The 14,336-nt window shown below is 46.1% G+C and overlaps 1 protein-coding gene across 1 annotated transcript in view; it reads left to right on the top strand.

Annotated features, from left to right (window-relative positions):
- The window catches only part of FRMD4B (FERM domain containing 4B), a gene marked incomplete at both ends in the record, with an annotated part of 77,464 nt that extends 67,618 nt beyond the window's left edge, over positions 1–9,846 (top strand). Inside the window, 7 exons of the mRNA XM_082289025.1 lie at positions 268–496; positions 3,174–3,230; positions 4,686–4,833; positions 5,997–6,122; positions 6,767–7,572; positions 8,149–8,281; positions 9,726–9,846. Coding sequence (XP_082145151.1) covers positions 268–496; positions 3,174–3,230; positions 4,686–4,833; positions 5,997–6,122; positions 6,767–7,572; positions 8,149–8,281; positions 9,726–9,846 — 1,620 coding nt within the window. The remainder of the gene's footprint in view (positions 1–267; positions 497–3,173; positions 3,231–4,685; positions 4,834–5,996; positions 6,123–6,766; positions 7,573–8,148; positions 8,282–9,725) is intronic.
- Positions 9,847–14,336: the final 4,490 nt, after the last annotated feature.

Below are 14,336 nucleotides of genomic sequence, written 5' to 3'. Positions count from 1 at the left end.
TAAACCTGAATTTAAGAGCCTGTGTTATGTCACCTGGGCTTGAGACCTTTGGACCTTGCCCAAGAGATCTCGTAATCGTACCCTAGTCAGAAATAAGATCTAATTCTTTCATATGCTGAGATTGTCTTGTGTATGAACTTCGGTATTTCTGTATTTTGTGCTCAAGAGTTCACTTCATTACCACAAAAATAGATCTTTTCTTTAATAACCTTCGCTGGTAATTTCTCTGTGGAGTACAAGTAAATAACTCATCTCATGAATTTGCAGGATCCTACTTTGCAGGACTTGGAGAGCAATTTTATCATACACCAAAAGTTGGTGGAAGCTGCAAAGAAACTTGCCAGCGAGCCAGACCTCTGCAAAAACGTGAAGAAGAAAAGAAAGCAAGAGTATGCTGATGCTGTAAAAAAGCTGCAAGAGATAGAAAACTCCATAAATGAATATAGAATCAAGTGTGGCAAAAAACCAACCCAGAAATCAACTCTGGCTCTACCAGGTGAGAGAATTCCCCATGTTCTGATGCAAACAGGAGGGAAAAAGAGCAATTTGGCTTACTTAGAAGCTTTGTTTACATCTCCTCTATATGGTTTTTACCTTCTCCGAGGCAGTTAAATAAGAATAAAAAGATGCAACTGCTGCATCTGATACACTCAGTGCTCTGCTGTGGGCTGGGGGCCGAGTGAGCTGCAGTTTTGGGAGCAAGCACAGACGTGCTCCAGCACCAGGTATGGACTGAAGATGCTGTGCACAAAAAGGCTGGCAGCAACATCTTGGATGAAGCTTTTCTGGTGCTTGAATTCCTGGTGTGTTGAGTGCAGCTGTACATCTGAGCTGTCACATGGAAGATCTCTCCCCCGTCCCTCCCGCAGCACTTCAGTTCCGGCAGGAATAGAGCAGGCAGGTTTTTCTACAGGACTGAGGAAATAAAGATCAAAGACATTGCTCTTCGATGCAAAATTCCTGATTTCCAGGAAGTCATAAGTGAAGTTCAGGAGTTTTTGAATGCAATTAGTAGCAAACAGATTTTTAACTAAACCCATTTGCCATTGATGAGCACAGTAAAAGCAGATCCTCTTGGTCCCTCCATTCTGAGAGTGTGATTCTCCTAAGGGAAGTGAGATTCTTGCTGCTTCATAGGATAATGTGTGAAAACCTGCTAGTATCCAAGCCAATTGAAGGAGTTTTGGATCCCTACCCCGACACACCCCACAGCATCACTGGGCTATCCATCATCACAAAGTGTTTATTCTGAAAGGCTGATCATCGGTATTTGATGTGGCCCAGCTTGTTCCTGATTGACAGAGGGGAGGGAAACGTGTGTTTTTCCAGTCTCTTGCTCACCAGTCTGGATACTGATTGTGGAAGGTCCTGTATTACCTGGGGCACCTGGTGTGTGGTAAGGCCCAGGAAGGCTGGTGAGCAGAGAGATCCATCCATCCATCCACCCATCCATGGTCACTGTTGTTTGTTGCTGGCAGTTTCTTGCCCTGTTGTCCGAGCCAGAAATAAGCAGCTGAATTCCCTTCCAGTCCCAGGCTCTCACCCTGCAGTGTGTATTTGTATACCTGAAGCAGAGCTGTCACCTGCTTCAATAATTGATTTTATGTGTAACCGTGCCACTGTCACCAGTGGTGCTCTTGGGCTCCAGGTCTGGGTTTCAGAAGGCTGAGCAGTGATGAGTCACGTGCGTCTGTGAATTTGGGGAATGACTTGTTGGGAGTAATATGTTAAATAGTCCCATTGATTTACTGAATCAAACCATAGCTATTTTCATCCCAGCCCCAAGGGGAAGGAGGTGAAGGACATACTGGACTGCTCTCCATGTTCCACTTTCTCTTTCCTTACCTCCATCTCTAGCCCAGAGTTTCTTCCACCTTTGAAGGGAGTTGCACAGATCTGGGATTTAAATTCAGATATGTCACCATATCTGAATATGTCAGCATTGCAGACCCTCCCTGAAACCAGCACTATAGCTTTAGGCTGGCTTTTTTCTTTTCCTCAGCAGGCCTTGTTCCTCCCTGCACTGGGCTCAGTTCCATGCTTTACCACCCTGTGGTCAAATCCACATGAATCAGCTCCCCTGAAGCTTTTTCCCAGTGTCAGGTTGCAAGCTGAGCTGCAGCCCATCCTCGGTGGTCTGACAAGTCCCCCCAGGGCAGGGGCCAGTCCTGATTTTTGCTGTTCTTGAACAGCTGCTTTATTTACCACATTCTTGTAACCAGACCTTTCCTGGCAGCAAACTGACAGCAAGAGCAGCTCCTTGCACATTGCACGTGCTTGTGGTGGCTGAGGACACAAGCAGGTGTCATACACAAAGTGGCTGCCACTGTCATTTTTTGTTGCTTCCTTTCTCTCATGCCTGAAGGTTCATGGAGATTTTTTTATCCCACCAGTGCCATATATTGCCAGAAACAGCCTAGGGATTGAGCTGTCCATGGGTTAATTATCTCTAGTTGAGCCTCATTTCTCTGCTGCTGGTGGTCTGCTCCAAGCCTTAGCAAGGACAGGCTGTTTCTCAGTGAGGAGCAGTGTGTAGCATCAGGGTGAGGCAGGTACAGTGAAGTGCTGTGAATAAGAAACAAAATGTAAAAGAAACAAAAGATTAGTATGCCCATACAACAGTTCCTGCTGTCTGTGTTGTTGGAATCTGCAGTACCTTGATGGAAATCAGTGGAATTATTCTAAAATTATATCTTAATTTAATTGAAACAGAATCTATATGCTGATGAAACATTCAAAAGCGGATGCCAGATTTCAAAAGGCTTTTTGTACCTATCTGGTGGGGTTTCAGGTGTACCTAGAGGAGATTAGCTGCTAACAGCCAAGATTACATGTCTGTGTAGGCTCCTGACTCTGACTGAAGCACCAAAACACCCTGTGAGATCTTTGGAAGTCGGGTGGAAAACACCTTTGTAAATCTTGGCCTGATTCCTGCTGCAGATAAAAAAAAAATAAATCTCCTTTGATAATTACCTGGGTTGCTAGCTGAACTGCAGTGAACACACAGAGTGATGGTGTACCAGGACTGTCTTCAGGCTGTGGAGGCTAAAGAATACAGATTGCAGTGTTACAAGTATCAGCTGGCTCTGAAACTCTAGAAAATAAACTGCATTTAGATATTTGTAAGTTGATGTTGGCTCTTTTATGCTTAAGGTCTTTGTTTTTATTCACAGATGATATCATTCCATCCGAGAGCAGCTCCCTGTCAGACACAACCACCTATGATGATGGTATGATGCTTCTCCTTTTTTTCCCAAGAAGTGTGTCCATTCAGAGCTATTTCTTTGACTTAATGTCCTTCAGAGTGTCCCATCCCTGGAAGTGCTCAAGGCCGGGTTGGACAGGGCTTTGAGCAAAATTTCTAAGTGGAAGGTGTCCCTGCCCATGGCAGGGAGTTGGAACAAGATGAGTTTTAAGGTCCCTTTCAGTGCAAGTCATTCTCTGATTCTATCATTTTGGTGGCTTTCGATGATAAATTACTTTATAGTGGAGGAAAAAATAGCTACTCAGGAATGTCTTTCCTCTTAATGGGTTAGTTATTGAAAGTTGCTGCTCTGTGAGCTGATCTGAGTCAGCTTTAGAGAAGGAAGTTGGTTTTAACATGACCAACCTGCAAGCTGAGGACACTGTGGGTGCCAGATACATCACCCCTAGGACCTGGCCTAGAATTGAAGGACTTACAAACTGGGATGATTAGCCCAGCCCTTCTGTCCTCACAGCTACCATAAAACTTAGAGAAAAGTGGAATAGTCACAGATATTAACGCTCTATTTACATTTATCTGTTCCCTAGTGAGGTTGCATCTTGCATGGGTTGGTGTTTGCTCAGCTTACTCATTTCACACACACACCCACAGACACACTCACACCCTGTTCCACAAGGTAGAAAGGACTTGGCTTGCCTCTCCCTTAAACTGGATAATCATCATTTGGGGACAAACATTATCTGAATTATTACTCACTTTTGAGTTCAGGCCTGATTCTGATCTCACTTTGTCCCAGTTTTAGACTTACACAAACCAGGTGGTGCTATAAAATGGATTTACACCTGATTCCTGCTTGTACAAGTAGAAGTGGAGCCAGGCTTGTGAACATGTTCTCTGTGATGCTTGTCCTGCATTTATATGCATAAGTTGGAGTTTCCTGTTGACTCTGTCAGGACCTGGTTGTGCCCTAAGCAAAGTGAGAACAAGGATCAAACCAGCATCTTGCCAGTTGCCTTCAGCCAAATGTGTCTGTCAGTTGTCTTTGCTCATTCAGTTGCTTTTGAAGTCAGTCCCTTTTAGGCTGTGTTTCAAAACTAATTCTTAAAGTGTCATTTTCAAGAGCTGGAAGGTGAGGGAGAGGAACTGGCCTTTGCAGAGGCTGAGCTTGCCTGCTTGGCTCTGAAAAGGATTGCTCTGCAGGCAGATGTTTTCCCAGGAAGTTCCATTCTGTGATCTGGCACAGCCCCAAGCTGGGTGTAGTTTCCATAGGAGTCAGTGCTGCTGGGATCTGTAGGAGCCTCCACGATGTCCTGTCCATGTGGAGGAGAGCTCAGTGCAGGCAGGACAGCTTTTCTGGATCCACAGCTCCTGTTGTTGTCTCTGTACTGCAAAGTGCTTCTCCTTAGGGGCCACAGATTTGCACACAGGGCAAAAATACCAAGGATTTTGCTCTAACAAAATGCATATTCCTTTCCAACAGTCAGTGAATCGCTTCCTGCGGTAGCGCAGAGACCCAGCTCTGCACAGCTTTCTCCAAGACTTCCTCCACCAAAGTCTCTTGGGGTGGAGAGAATTCATCTCAGGAAGTCATCCATAAATGAGCAGCTCTTGGAAACCAGGCACTCCAGGTAGGCACATCTCACTGCTGCTGCACTCTCCACCTGGTGGCATGAGCTCCATCCTGCCCCTGCCAAGCATTCCAGTAGAGCCCACTGCTTCCACGCTCTTCTGGGCTTGCAGGAGTTGGTGATGAGAGCTGAATTTCCTGTTTAGGAACAAAAGTGTCTATTAGTAGTTGACACACTGTCTGAAACTGAAGAGTATTGTAGTTTTTGTGAAGAGTTTTGAGATGGGTGAGAAATTTAATAGCAAGGGCTGTGTTTAAGGAGTTGCTCATGCCTACCACTGCTGTCACTCTTCGTCTCAGTTTCTGGGTTTTTTTTCAGTGTTAATTAAACAACTTGTCATTTTCCTGATGACTGTGCTTAGTGGATTCAGACAGCACCAAACCCTACCCATCCCTCCTGATGGTATCGGTATTTCAGCAGGTACATTGTCAAAGCAGACACAATTCATGTAAGGCCTGATGGACAATTCTCCATTTACAAGCAGAGTTACTGGTATTAAACCAGCTTCCATCATTAGTGCCAGCTGTGTGTATCCATGGGATTTGGGCACTTTCCAAGCTAGAACAGCTCCATGGAGCACATAAGTAGCAGTAGATTTGCAGATAATTGTGTGATCGTGCCATGTGTGATCATGTCAGATCTGGTGCTAGCAGCTATCCTCAGTGTAGGGATTCCCACTTGATGCTGAGATTTCTTGGACTGTCTTGTGTGAGCAGGCTGTTAAAGACACGCTTTAGAACAGTTTAGAGTTTTGAGTAATGCCGTGTCTTTGCTGTTTTGTCATCTGTGTCTCAAGACAAATGAAGCACTCCTCCACATGAAGTTCAGAAGTCAAATTATAGCCATAGGTACCCATTTAGCTGTGATGTGCTTAGTTTGAAAATCTAATTCCTTTGCTTCTCTGTTACCTGCTCTCTCCTCGATGCTTCTGTCCTTTGGCAGCAGCTTGTCCTGCTGATCATCCTGTAAAGACCTCCCTTGAACCACAGGAAGGGGTTGAATTTTTCTTCCTATTTAACAATTCTATTCTTTACATTGGGAAGCACATCCAGTTATGTTTGTTCCACCCTTCGTTTTTTTCTTCAAGACTTCAGGTGCACCTACTCGGTGTGCTGTGACTTGTGGGATGTTTAACCTCACTGGGCTTGTCTCCTTTGCTACAGGGACGTGCTTTCAACCCACAGCAGCCCGTTCCGGACACTGGAGCGGCCGGCGCAGCCCCACGGTGGGAGGAGCATGCCCACAACCCCCGTGCTCACACGCAACGCCTACAGCAGCAGCCACTTACAGTAAGGGACCTGTGCTTTAAGGGCCATGTCCAGCGGGGGAAACACAAGAATAAAAGCAAATGGCATTAATAGGGCAAAGGGTCCTTTGCTGTACAGTTTTCCCACAGCAGGGTCAGGCTCTCTAAACGTTGATTAGAGCCATTACTATGGGAACAGAACTGTAGTATGAGCTCACCTGTACTATCAGACAGCTGACAATCCATGCTGGGGAAGGAGAGATGCTAAGAATCTTAAAATGTTATCAAGAGCTTGAGAGACAGGTCCAAAGGAAACCCGTCTTCCCATATTCTGCTCCAAGCTCATTACTTGTGTAGGCTTTAACTACGTAAAAGCTGAGGGAGCCCTCCTGTAAATCAATACCAAATGTGCATCTGTGACCTTAGCTCTGTGTGTCCCTGTCACAGATTAACCTTGCTCACCGTGACAGATTATTATATGGGAGATCTCCTACTGTTGCAGCCAATACAAAATTCAGCCAAACTGAGTTCTGTGCATTGCAAATACTCTGTGTAGAAAGATAAGGCAGGATTTGTGTTGTGCTTCGACTGGGGAGGCAGCTGACCTGTCCACGTGTGCTCTCCGCAGCTCTGTGTGTATGTTTGTGTGAGACTGCCTTTAACCAGCCAGCATCTGTGTTGTTCCAGGCCAGATGTTTCCCCACACCACTGCCGGCAGCGCAGCGGAAGTCTGGAATCCCAGACCCACCTGCTGTCCGAGACTCCTGCTGAAAAGACAGCCTTCTCCCTGTCCAAGTCCCAGCGGAGCAGCAGCACAGAGATCCTGGACGATGGATCATCCTACACCAGCCAGTCAAGTGCAGAGTATTACTGCGTGACACCCACTCCTAATCCATATTACACCACTCAGACCCTTGACAACAGGACCAGGGGTCGAAGACGGTCGAAGAAACACAATATTTCTGCTGCAAGTTCGGGAAGCATGCCAAACCTGGCCCATAAGGATGTCCGCAATGGTATCTTCCAGAAAAGTCAGGAGCAGCCTTCCACTAATTACTATATTTCTGGATACTCCCCGTACACTGAAGCTGATGTTTATTACAACGGAGGATATGTTTATGAGAGTGACACGGAGGGGCAGTACAGTGTCAATCCCTCCTACCGCTCCTCGGCACATTACGGATATGACCGATACAGGGAATTCCAGTCCTACCACGAGGACAAAGTGGACAGAGTTCCACACAACCCGTACGCAACCCTGAGGCTCCCGAGGAAGCAAGTTGCTAAAACGGAGCACATAACCAAAAACATTCACAAGGCCTTAGTAGCAGAGCATCTCCGTGGCTGGTACCAGCGTGCCTCCAGCCAGAAGGAGCAGGGTCACAGCCTGCAGGCAGGCTTTGAGTCTGACAGAGGGTCTCAGAGGAGTTTGGGCTTTGCTGGTCTGCAGACACCGTGCTCGCCAAGCAGTCGGGTGTCGTCTTTCTCTTCAGGTAATGTCTGATTTCAGCTGTGCTGAATGTTTTTGTAAGTTCCTGCTGTGCTTTCAATTCTGTCCCCTGCAACTGCCTCAGTGAAGTCAGCAGAGTGGAAGCCAGGCCAGAGCTTTGTCCTGAAAGGTGGATATCCTGAAAAGTAGGATCTTGTTCTGTTCTTGGAAGGAAGGTCTTGCTTGTTACCGTCTCCCAAGTGTAAAACGACCTTTTGCTCTTTGTGTAAGTACAGTAACCCAGAGAAGGGCAAAGAGCATTTGAGTTTCAGACAGGTGTATTTAGCAACTAGACGCAGTGTACAAAGCTTCATGCCATGTAAATGCAGTGGCTGTGATGGCTTCCAAATATAGCCCGATGAACATCACTGAATGTGTCAGAAAGCATTTTTAAAGCTCCAGGATACCACCTGTACAGTGCTTTCCTCCCTACAGGGCTTGTAAATCGTATTTTATGTTTGTGTTGTCTGCCTATGTGCCCTGAAAAACCCCAGAGATCACTGATGAGAATTGTCTTGTTTGCCTCAGCTGACTAGCTGAAGAAAAGTCTAATTTGTTGTAATCCTTTTTTTAATTGCAGCATCTTCTACAAACACTGCTGGGAACTGGAGAAACCCCCTTGCACTGGGACTTTCAGACTACGATACGTTGTCTCATTCCTCCTATGCCAGCTGTTATGGGAATGTTTATGGCAACCTTCCTTTGCAGAGCAGGTGAGTAAAATATATTAAGATTTTCTGCCCTTCCTCCTGCATGTCACGGGCTCTTAAAACTTCTGAGCAAATCAGCTTGATTTCAAAGAGCCAGGGTGAAGAGTACTTAGAGCAGGTTTTCTGTGTGGAGCAGATCAGCTGTACCACCACTAACTGTACCCCAACACTGAAGGAAGTTGGGGGAGCAGTCATAATGAACTCACTGGTTGCACAACCTTTTCCTCTGGCTGCAGCTGGGTAATCAAAGATGTTCCACTTCCTGTAGCTGTGATGCCCTGGGCAGTGTTGCAGGCAGAGCTCACAGTGAGCCCAGTCCCTCTGGTGGGGGGCTCCATCCTGAACCCCATCAGCAGTTTGGCAGGACACAGTCCTGTTGGGTTTCTGAAGCTGTAGTGCTTGTGCTGATAAACTTCTGGAAAAACAAGGAATCTCCCTTGGCAGAGCTGGACCCAGGAGCCATGGGAGTTGTGCTGCTGTTTGCACAGGCCCCCTGCTTGTGGGGGCTCTCTCAAGGGCTGCAGAGAGCCCAGGGTCTGCTTAGTCCTTGCAGGAATTCCTGCAGCTCTTGCTGCTTCTGTGGCGTTTTTGATGGGTCTCCTCCACTGTAGAACACTTGGCTGTGAGGACAGAAATCTCCTGCCCTGGGGAATGACTCTGCCCCCACAAATGCCATCACATTTAAATACACTTATGCTCAGTGTAATGAGTACCCCACGTGTGCCTCCTGCTTTGTGGGTTGCAGTTTGTGCTCGCTGCCAGACCGACTTGTGTGAAAATACTGAATTTTTAATTTTGTTTGTTTTAAAATAAATGAAAGTGTAAGGGAATACATAAAAGCTGCTGCTAGATCCTTTTTTTTTTTCTCAGCTAAGTGCTATGGGCTGTTTTATCGAAGTGATTTAAAATATCTATGGCAACAGTGTTTAAAAATGTTGTTTCTACTAATTTCTTAATTTCTTATAATTGAGCTTTGAAAATTCTGCTTATATTAGCAGCTTTATCTAAATGAGGTTCATTAGCTATTAATTTTCCATATTCTGAATCACTTGTCTGATTGTCCATCTGCTTTATTTTCTACTTTAATGTGATCATGGCAAACAAGCAATTAATACACCCAACAGTCTTAACAGAGCTCAAGGCCAGGTTGGATGGGGCTTGGAGCACCCTGGTCTAGTGGAAGGTGTCCCCACGTAGGGCAGGGGGGTTGGAACAAGATGCTCTTTAGGGTCCCACCAAGCCAAATCAGTCTGCGATTCTATCACAGTTTTGAGCAGCTGAGATCCCTCTTGCACACAATTCTACTGATTGCAGCACAAAAAAATGAGTTTGTGTTTGGAGGCAAGCTGAAAATAACCAGCACAGCTTTGAGCCCAAGGGAGGTGCATGTATTTAGGGGCCTTGGGGAAGACCCTCAGCTGATCCCGGTGCCGTGTCTGCCTTACAGGACGTACGCAGAGCCGAGCCAGCTGGGCGGTGACGAGGAGGATGGCTTGGAGGAAGACCTGCCCAGCAGCGAGCAGAGGCTGTACTGGCATGAGGACTCCAAGCCCGGGACGCTCGTGTAGCCCCAGTGCAGCCCCTCATTCCTACCCCTGCGTGCCTTGCACAAAACGCCGCGGCGCCGAGGCGGACCTCGGGTGGAACTTGCAAAAGGAACAAAAAGAGGAAGCGGGCTGTTTTGCTGGGAAAGGTTGAATTCAGCATTAAGAGGGGGACTGTAGCAAACTGACAAAGTCTTTCCACAAATGGTGTTTCTTTGTGAATCCATACAGCCCTTGGGAGCCAGGGCAAGCCACAGTTCATCTATGACCAGATGCAGCACTTGGTTGAAGTATTTATATATAGCAAGCACTTTTTGGAAAGATTGGAAGGTGTTGAAGGCAAACCTCAGAGAAAAAAAAAAATGTGAAAAGGAGACTCTTACGGAAAATACTAGGAGCACAAGTCTGATGTCTGAAAGAAGAAGAAAAAATGAAAATTTATTCTGCCATGGCTTATGAGGACCTGGAAGGAGTTTCATAGGCTTATGAAGGATAGATACTGTGTGCATGAGTGAGGCAAAGGGTGACTGAATCAGTATTGGAACATTACTTGAAGGAAGGCTGGAGTTTTTTTATTATGGAGGTTTGAATGAGTCTGTCCAGTTTTTGGGGTGTTGTTAAGAGTGTTTGTTAGCACCACAAGCAAGTTCTGGAAAGCAAAAAAATGCTGACACAATATGTCATGTAAAACTATAGGTAGTTGTGGATTTGGAAACAGAAGCAGTTAACTTTGAACTCTCTTTTCCACCATAAAGCATAATTAATAGCAGCCCATTTAATGACCTCTCCGTGGTACAACCTCACTGTGTGGAGGAGCAGGCAAATTTTCACGGTGGCTGCACGGTGACCGCTGTTCACCAGGTGACAGTGACACATTGCTGTGCCTCAGTGGGTCGAGGATCCACAGTGGGGAGCCCCAGGGAACAATTTGATAGCAATGGCCAGTATTTTAAGTTGGATGCAAACACAAACAGCCAAGTGGGTGCCTTAAAGTGGGGGGCATTAGGATTGTACCGCGAGTCACCTGAACTGCCAGGTGCGTTGCAAAGTCACTGAGTGACAGAACAGCGTTTTCACAGAACCATTTGTGTAGGAAAAAAACCCTGCGACTGCAGTCTTGATTTAAGAGGGATAAACCTACCTCAGGTCATCCATCTGTAGGAACAAATTGGCATGGGGTTGTCCTGCCTGATTCCTGATGACTCGTCTGCATACGGTAAAATCTCTCTCGTTTCTCAGCTGTACTGTGCTTCAGGATTCCAGAAATGGTGCTCTTTTGTTCTTTTATACAAAGGATTAGTTACTCCTTGTTCATATTGTGAATAGAAAAGTTTCTGATAAACTTTTTTGACTTTTTTTACCAATATTCCAGAGCATGTAATATATACAGAAGGACACACTTGTTAAGCTGGTACTTAGTCGTTTGTATTATTAGAGTCGCGATTTGGAATTAAACGAAAAAACAAAATAAAAAGTAACTTATTTCCTTGGTTTTGCATATTTGTATAGCCTTCTAGAAATGCGAAAGCTCTTTTTGCTTATTCTTTTACTACTCCTGAATTTTTTAGACCTATTATTTTGTATAGGTCAATAAACTAAAAAGTGTGTTACCAAAACCACTTCAGCATTCCTCCTGTTTCTCCTTGAGTGCTTGGAAAAGTGCAGTGTGTGTTATTTCAGGGCTTTGAAGTAAATCACCATGGTCTGATTTCTTTTGGCCTGAGGTATTGGGCGAAGTGCAGAGGGTCAGTGGCCTTGTCTGCAGGAAGGTTGGCCCCAGGCAGTTCAGAGACTCCCAAAACATCAGGATTTCAAGTCAGAATTTCTCCCTCTCCATCAGCTGCACTGAGGATCCATGGTGGGCTCACTCAGCATCCCTGCAGTGATACAGAGACAGAGGTGGCCTTGTGTTGTTGAAAATGCTTCTTGCTCATTTGTCCTTGCACCTAGAACTTGCCACAGCCTTTCCCATTTGGAACCTCGCTCTTGGGGCTTGTGTTGCTCACATGCTGTGTCCTCTTTGGAGTTTGTGCCCCGAGACACCCCCCTATCTGTAGGAGTGACTTGGCTTTCAGATGTGCAACTGCTTCTGCACCCTGGTCAGCCAGTAGTTGAGATTATTCAGTCTCACTCTCCTCTCTTCAGAGTTGTCATTCCCTACTTTTTGTGGCATCCATAAACTTCACAACCACCAGTAAGGATTATATTCTTATTTCCAGGTTGCTGGTGAAAATAGGTGTTAGAAACATTTGCAGATGTGCCCGTTAAAATTACCCCCATGACACTGTACTTTTTCATTTCTCCCAGTAGCCTTTGAGGTTTGTCTGCTGGCAGACATTCTCCATTCATTGACTGCTCCCTGCTGCTACAAACCATCAGTGCTTTGAGCAGCAAGATGAGTGGTCCCAAGTCCAGTTCCTTACCCAGAGCTCATGGAGTCAGCACTCCCAAAGCTTTTCATACAAAAAGGAAACAAGATGTGTAACAAGGCCTGTGCCCCATTTAAAACTTTTTTTGCATTCCTTTAATGCTGTAGCCACTGAGTTTTGTACTGGCTTTTCTGTCAGTTCAGGATTTAGCTCAGCCCTGCACAACGCTGGCACTCAGCCTGGCCTCCTGGCTTGCTGGGACAGAACCAGGGCAATTCTGGGTGAAGTTGTTGAGAAGATGGGAATTTGAGGTGGGTTTGGGCTGAGGATGGCCTGCTGTATTTGGGGGTATTGTGTATAAAACCTCTAGGGCCAGAGTTCGGAGCCTGGCTGCGGTTTCCAGTGAGAGCTGGGCAGAGGAGCTGGAAATGGAAGCAGGGTGGTGGAGCTGTAGCACTTGAGCCCCTCTTGTCATTCTCCACATGCCTGGCTCTGCAAGAGTTGTGTTTTTGGGAACTTTTATGAAGGGTGGAAGTACAGAGTGAAGAAGGAGGCCCAGAAGAAGAGAGAATAAGAATATCCAACTTCTCTTTTCTCAGATGTTGCTTAGGGTCAGTCTTGGGTGGCATAGGGAGGGAAAGGGAGAGCACGACGTTCCTGTGGCACCTCTTGCCAGTCAAGGGAGCTGGTGCTGCACCCAATTTTTGCCAGTTGTTCCCCAGGACCTTTAACTTTGCCCTTTGCAGATTTCCAGCTTGCTTTGTTGCATTTCTGGAGTGATGTTTTGATGCACATGCACAACTGCTCACAGAGACCAGTCTGTATAATGCAGCTGAGGAGGTAATAAAGACATACTTGTAATGATTATCTTATTTGTTCACAGCTGAAATACAAATTGCCTGTGCTTTGTTCGAATTCCTATCTCATCTGCGTGTTGCTGTTTAACCACAGCCTGTCTCACCAGGATAACTGAGGACATCTAGTGCCTGACAGCAGAGTTGAAGAGAGGAGCCTTCCTGCCTCTTGTGCTCCTCTGGAATCCTTCCTGACCCTTCCAGTATGAAGAAATATCTAGCAATTCTTATCTGGTAATATCAGAACAAAGCCAAGAGGTGAACAAGGTGGAACACCGGGCCCACAGGTTTCGATTTTACAAACGTCTGTCTCTTCAGAATGTCGATGCTGCTGATGGGATTGTGGAGGGGAAACAAAACCCCACTCAAATCTCTGTGTAGTGGAGTGTTTCTGAGTGCTTTTAGTTAAGAAGAAAACCCAGTCCTTGCCAGAGTCCTTACAAAGGAATTTGGGCACTGAACTAAAATAAGCCATGCCTGATATTTTTAATTGCTGTCTGCTTTTTCTCTTCTGTTTTGAACAAAAATACTCTGCTATATGGGAGGACAAACACCGATGGGAGTTGCCACTAGCCCCGTGGGAGGCTGGTGTTGGACATTCCTCTGGTGCAGGGACAAGGAGGGATGAGGCTCAGGCCGGGACTCCCTTCCCCAACACAGGAAAAATGTTTAAAGATCACTAATCTTTAACATTCACCTGGCTATACTTATGTGAAAGTTTTTGGCCAAGGTGACTCAGTATGTGACTCTTGCAGGTTTCTGCTGACTTCTCACTGATGACCTTGGGCTTGCTCAGCGGGAGTGTGAACAATGCAGCAGCAATGTTTGCAGCTCCTGGGTAGGTGAGAAGCCTCCACCGTGACCCAGCCCGTCACAAAATGCGTGTAGGAAATCCTGTAAAGACTGAAGGTTTGCTCCATCTTCTGGGCTTTGGAATCATTGCAGGAGAAGCGCTCCTGAGCCTGGGGAGAAGCACCCTGTGCTTGCCCGGCACTGTCTAGATATGTTCACACTACTTCTAGGAAGATTTCTGCGTTCCACACTATTCTTCCATCTCCTTTGTACTTTTCTATCATATTTAATAAAACTGAGAGTCTCGGCTACAGCAGGGCCTCACACAAGTAGTGAAATCTCTCTCAGTGAAATCTCTCCCAGGACAGGATTTTTCATCACAGATATTTACCCTGCGCTCTGATGGAGCAAATCAGGCCTGAGGTGGCATTTCCTCCTTGGAAGAAGGGACAGTGTGAGTTGTGATCAATGCTGGTAGCCCAGAAGGACACATGACACA

This window comes from Coloeus monedula, assembly GCF_965178545.1.
Source record: "Coloeus monedula genome assembly, chromosome: 11".
Classification (NCBI taxonomy): Eukaryota; Metazoa; Chordata; class Aves; order Passeriformes; family Corvidae; genus Coloeus; species Coloeus monedula.
Note: the sequence above shows the minus strand (reverse complement) of the source record. Positions and strands in the feature narration are given on the sequence as shown.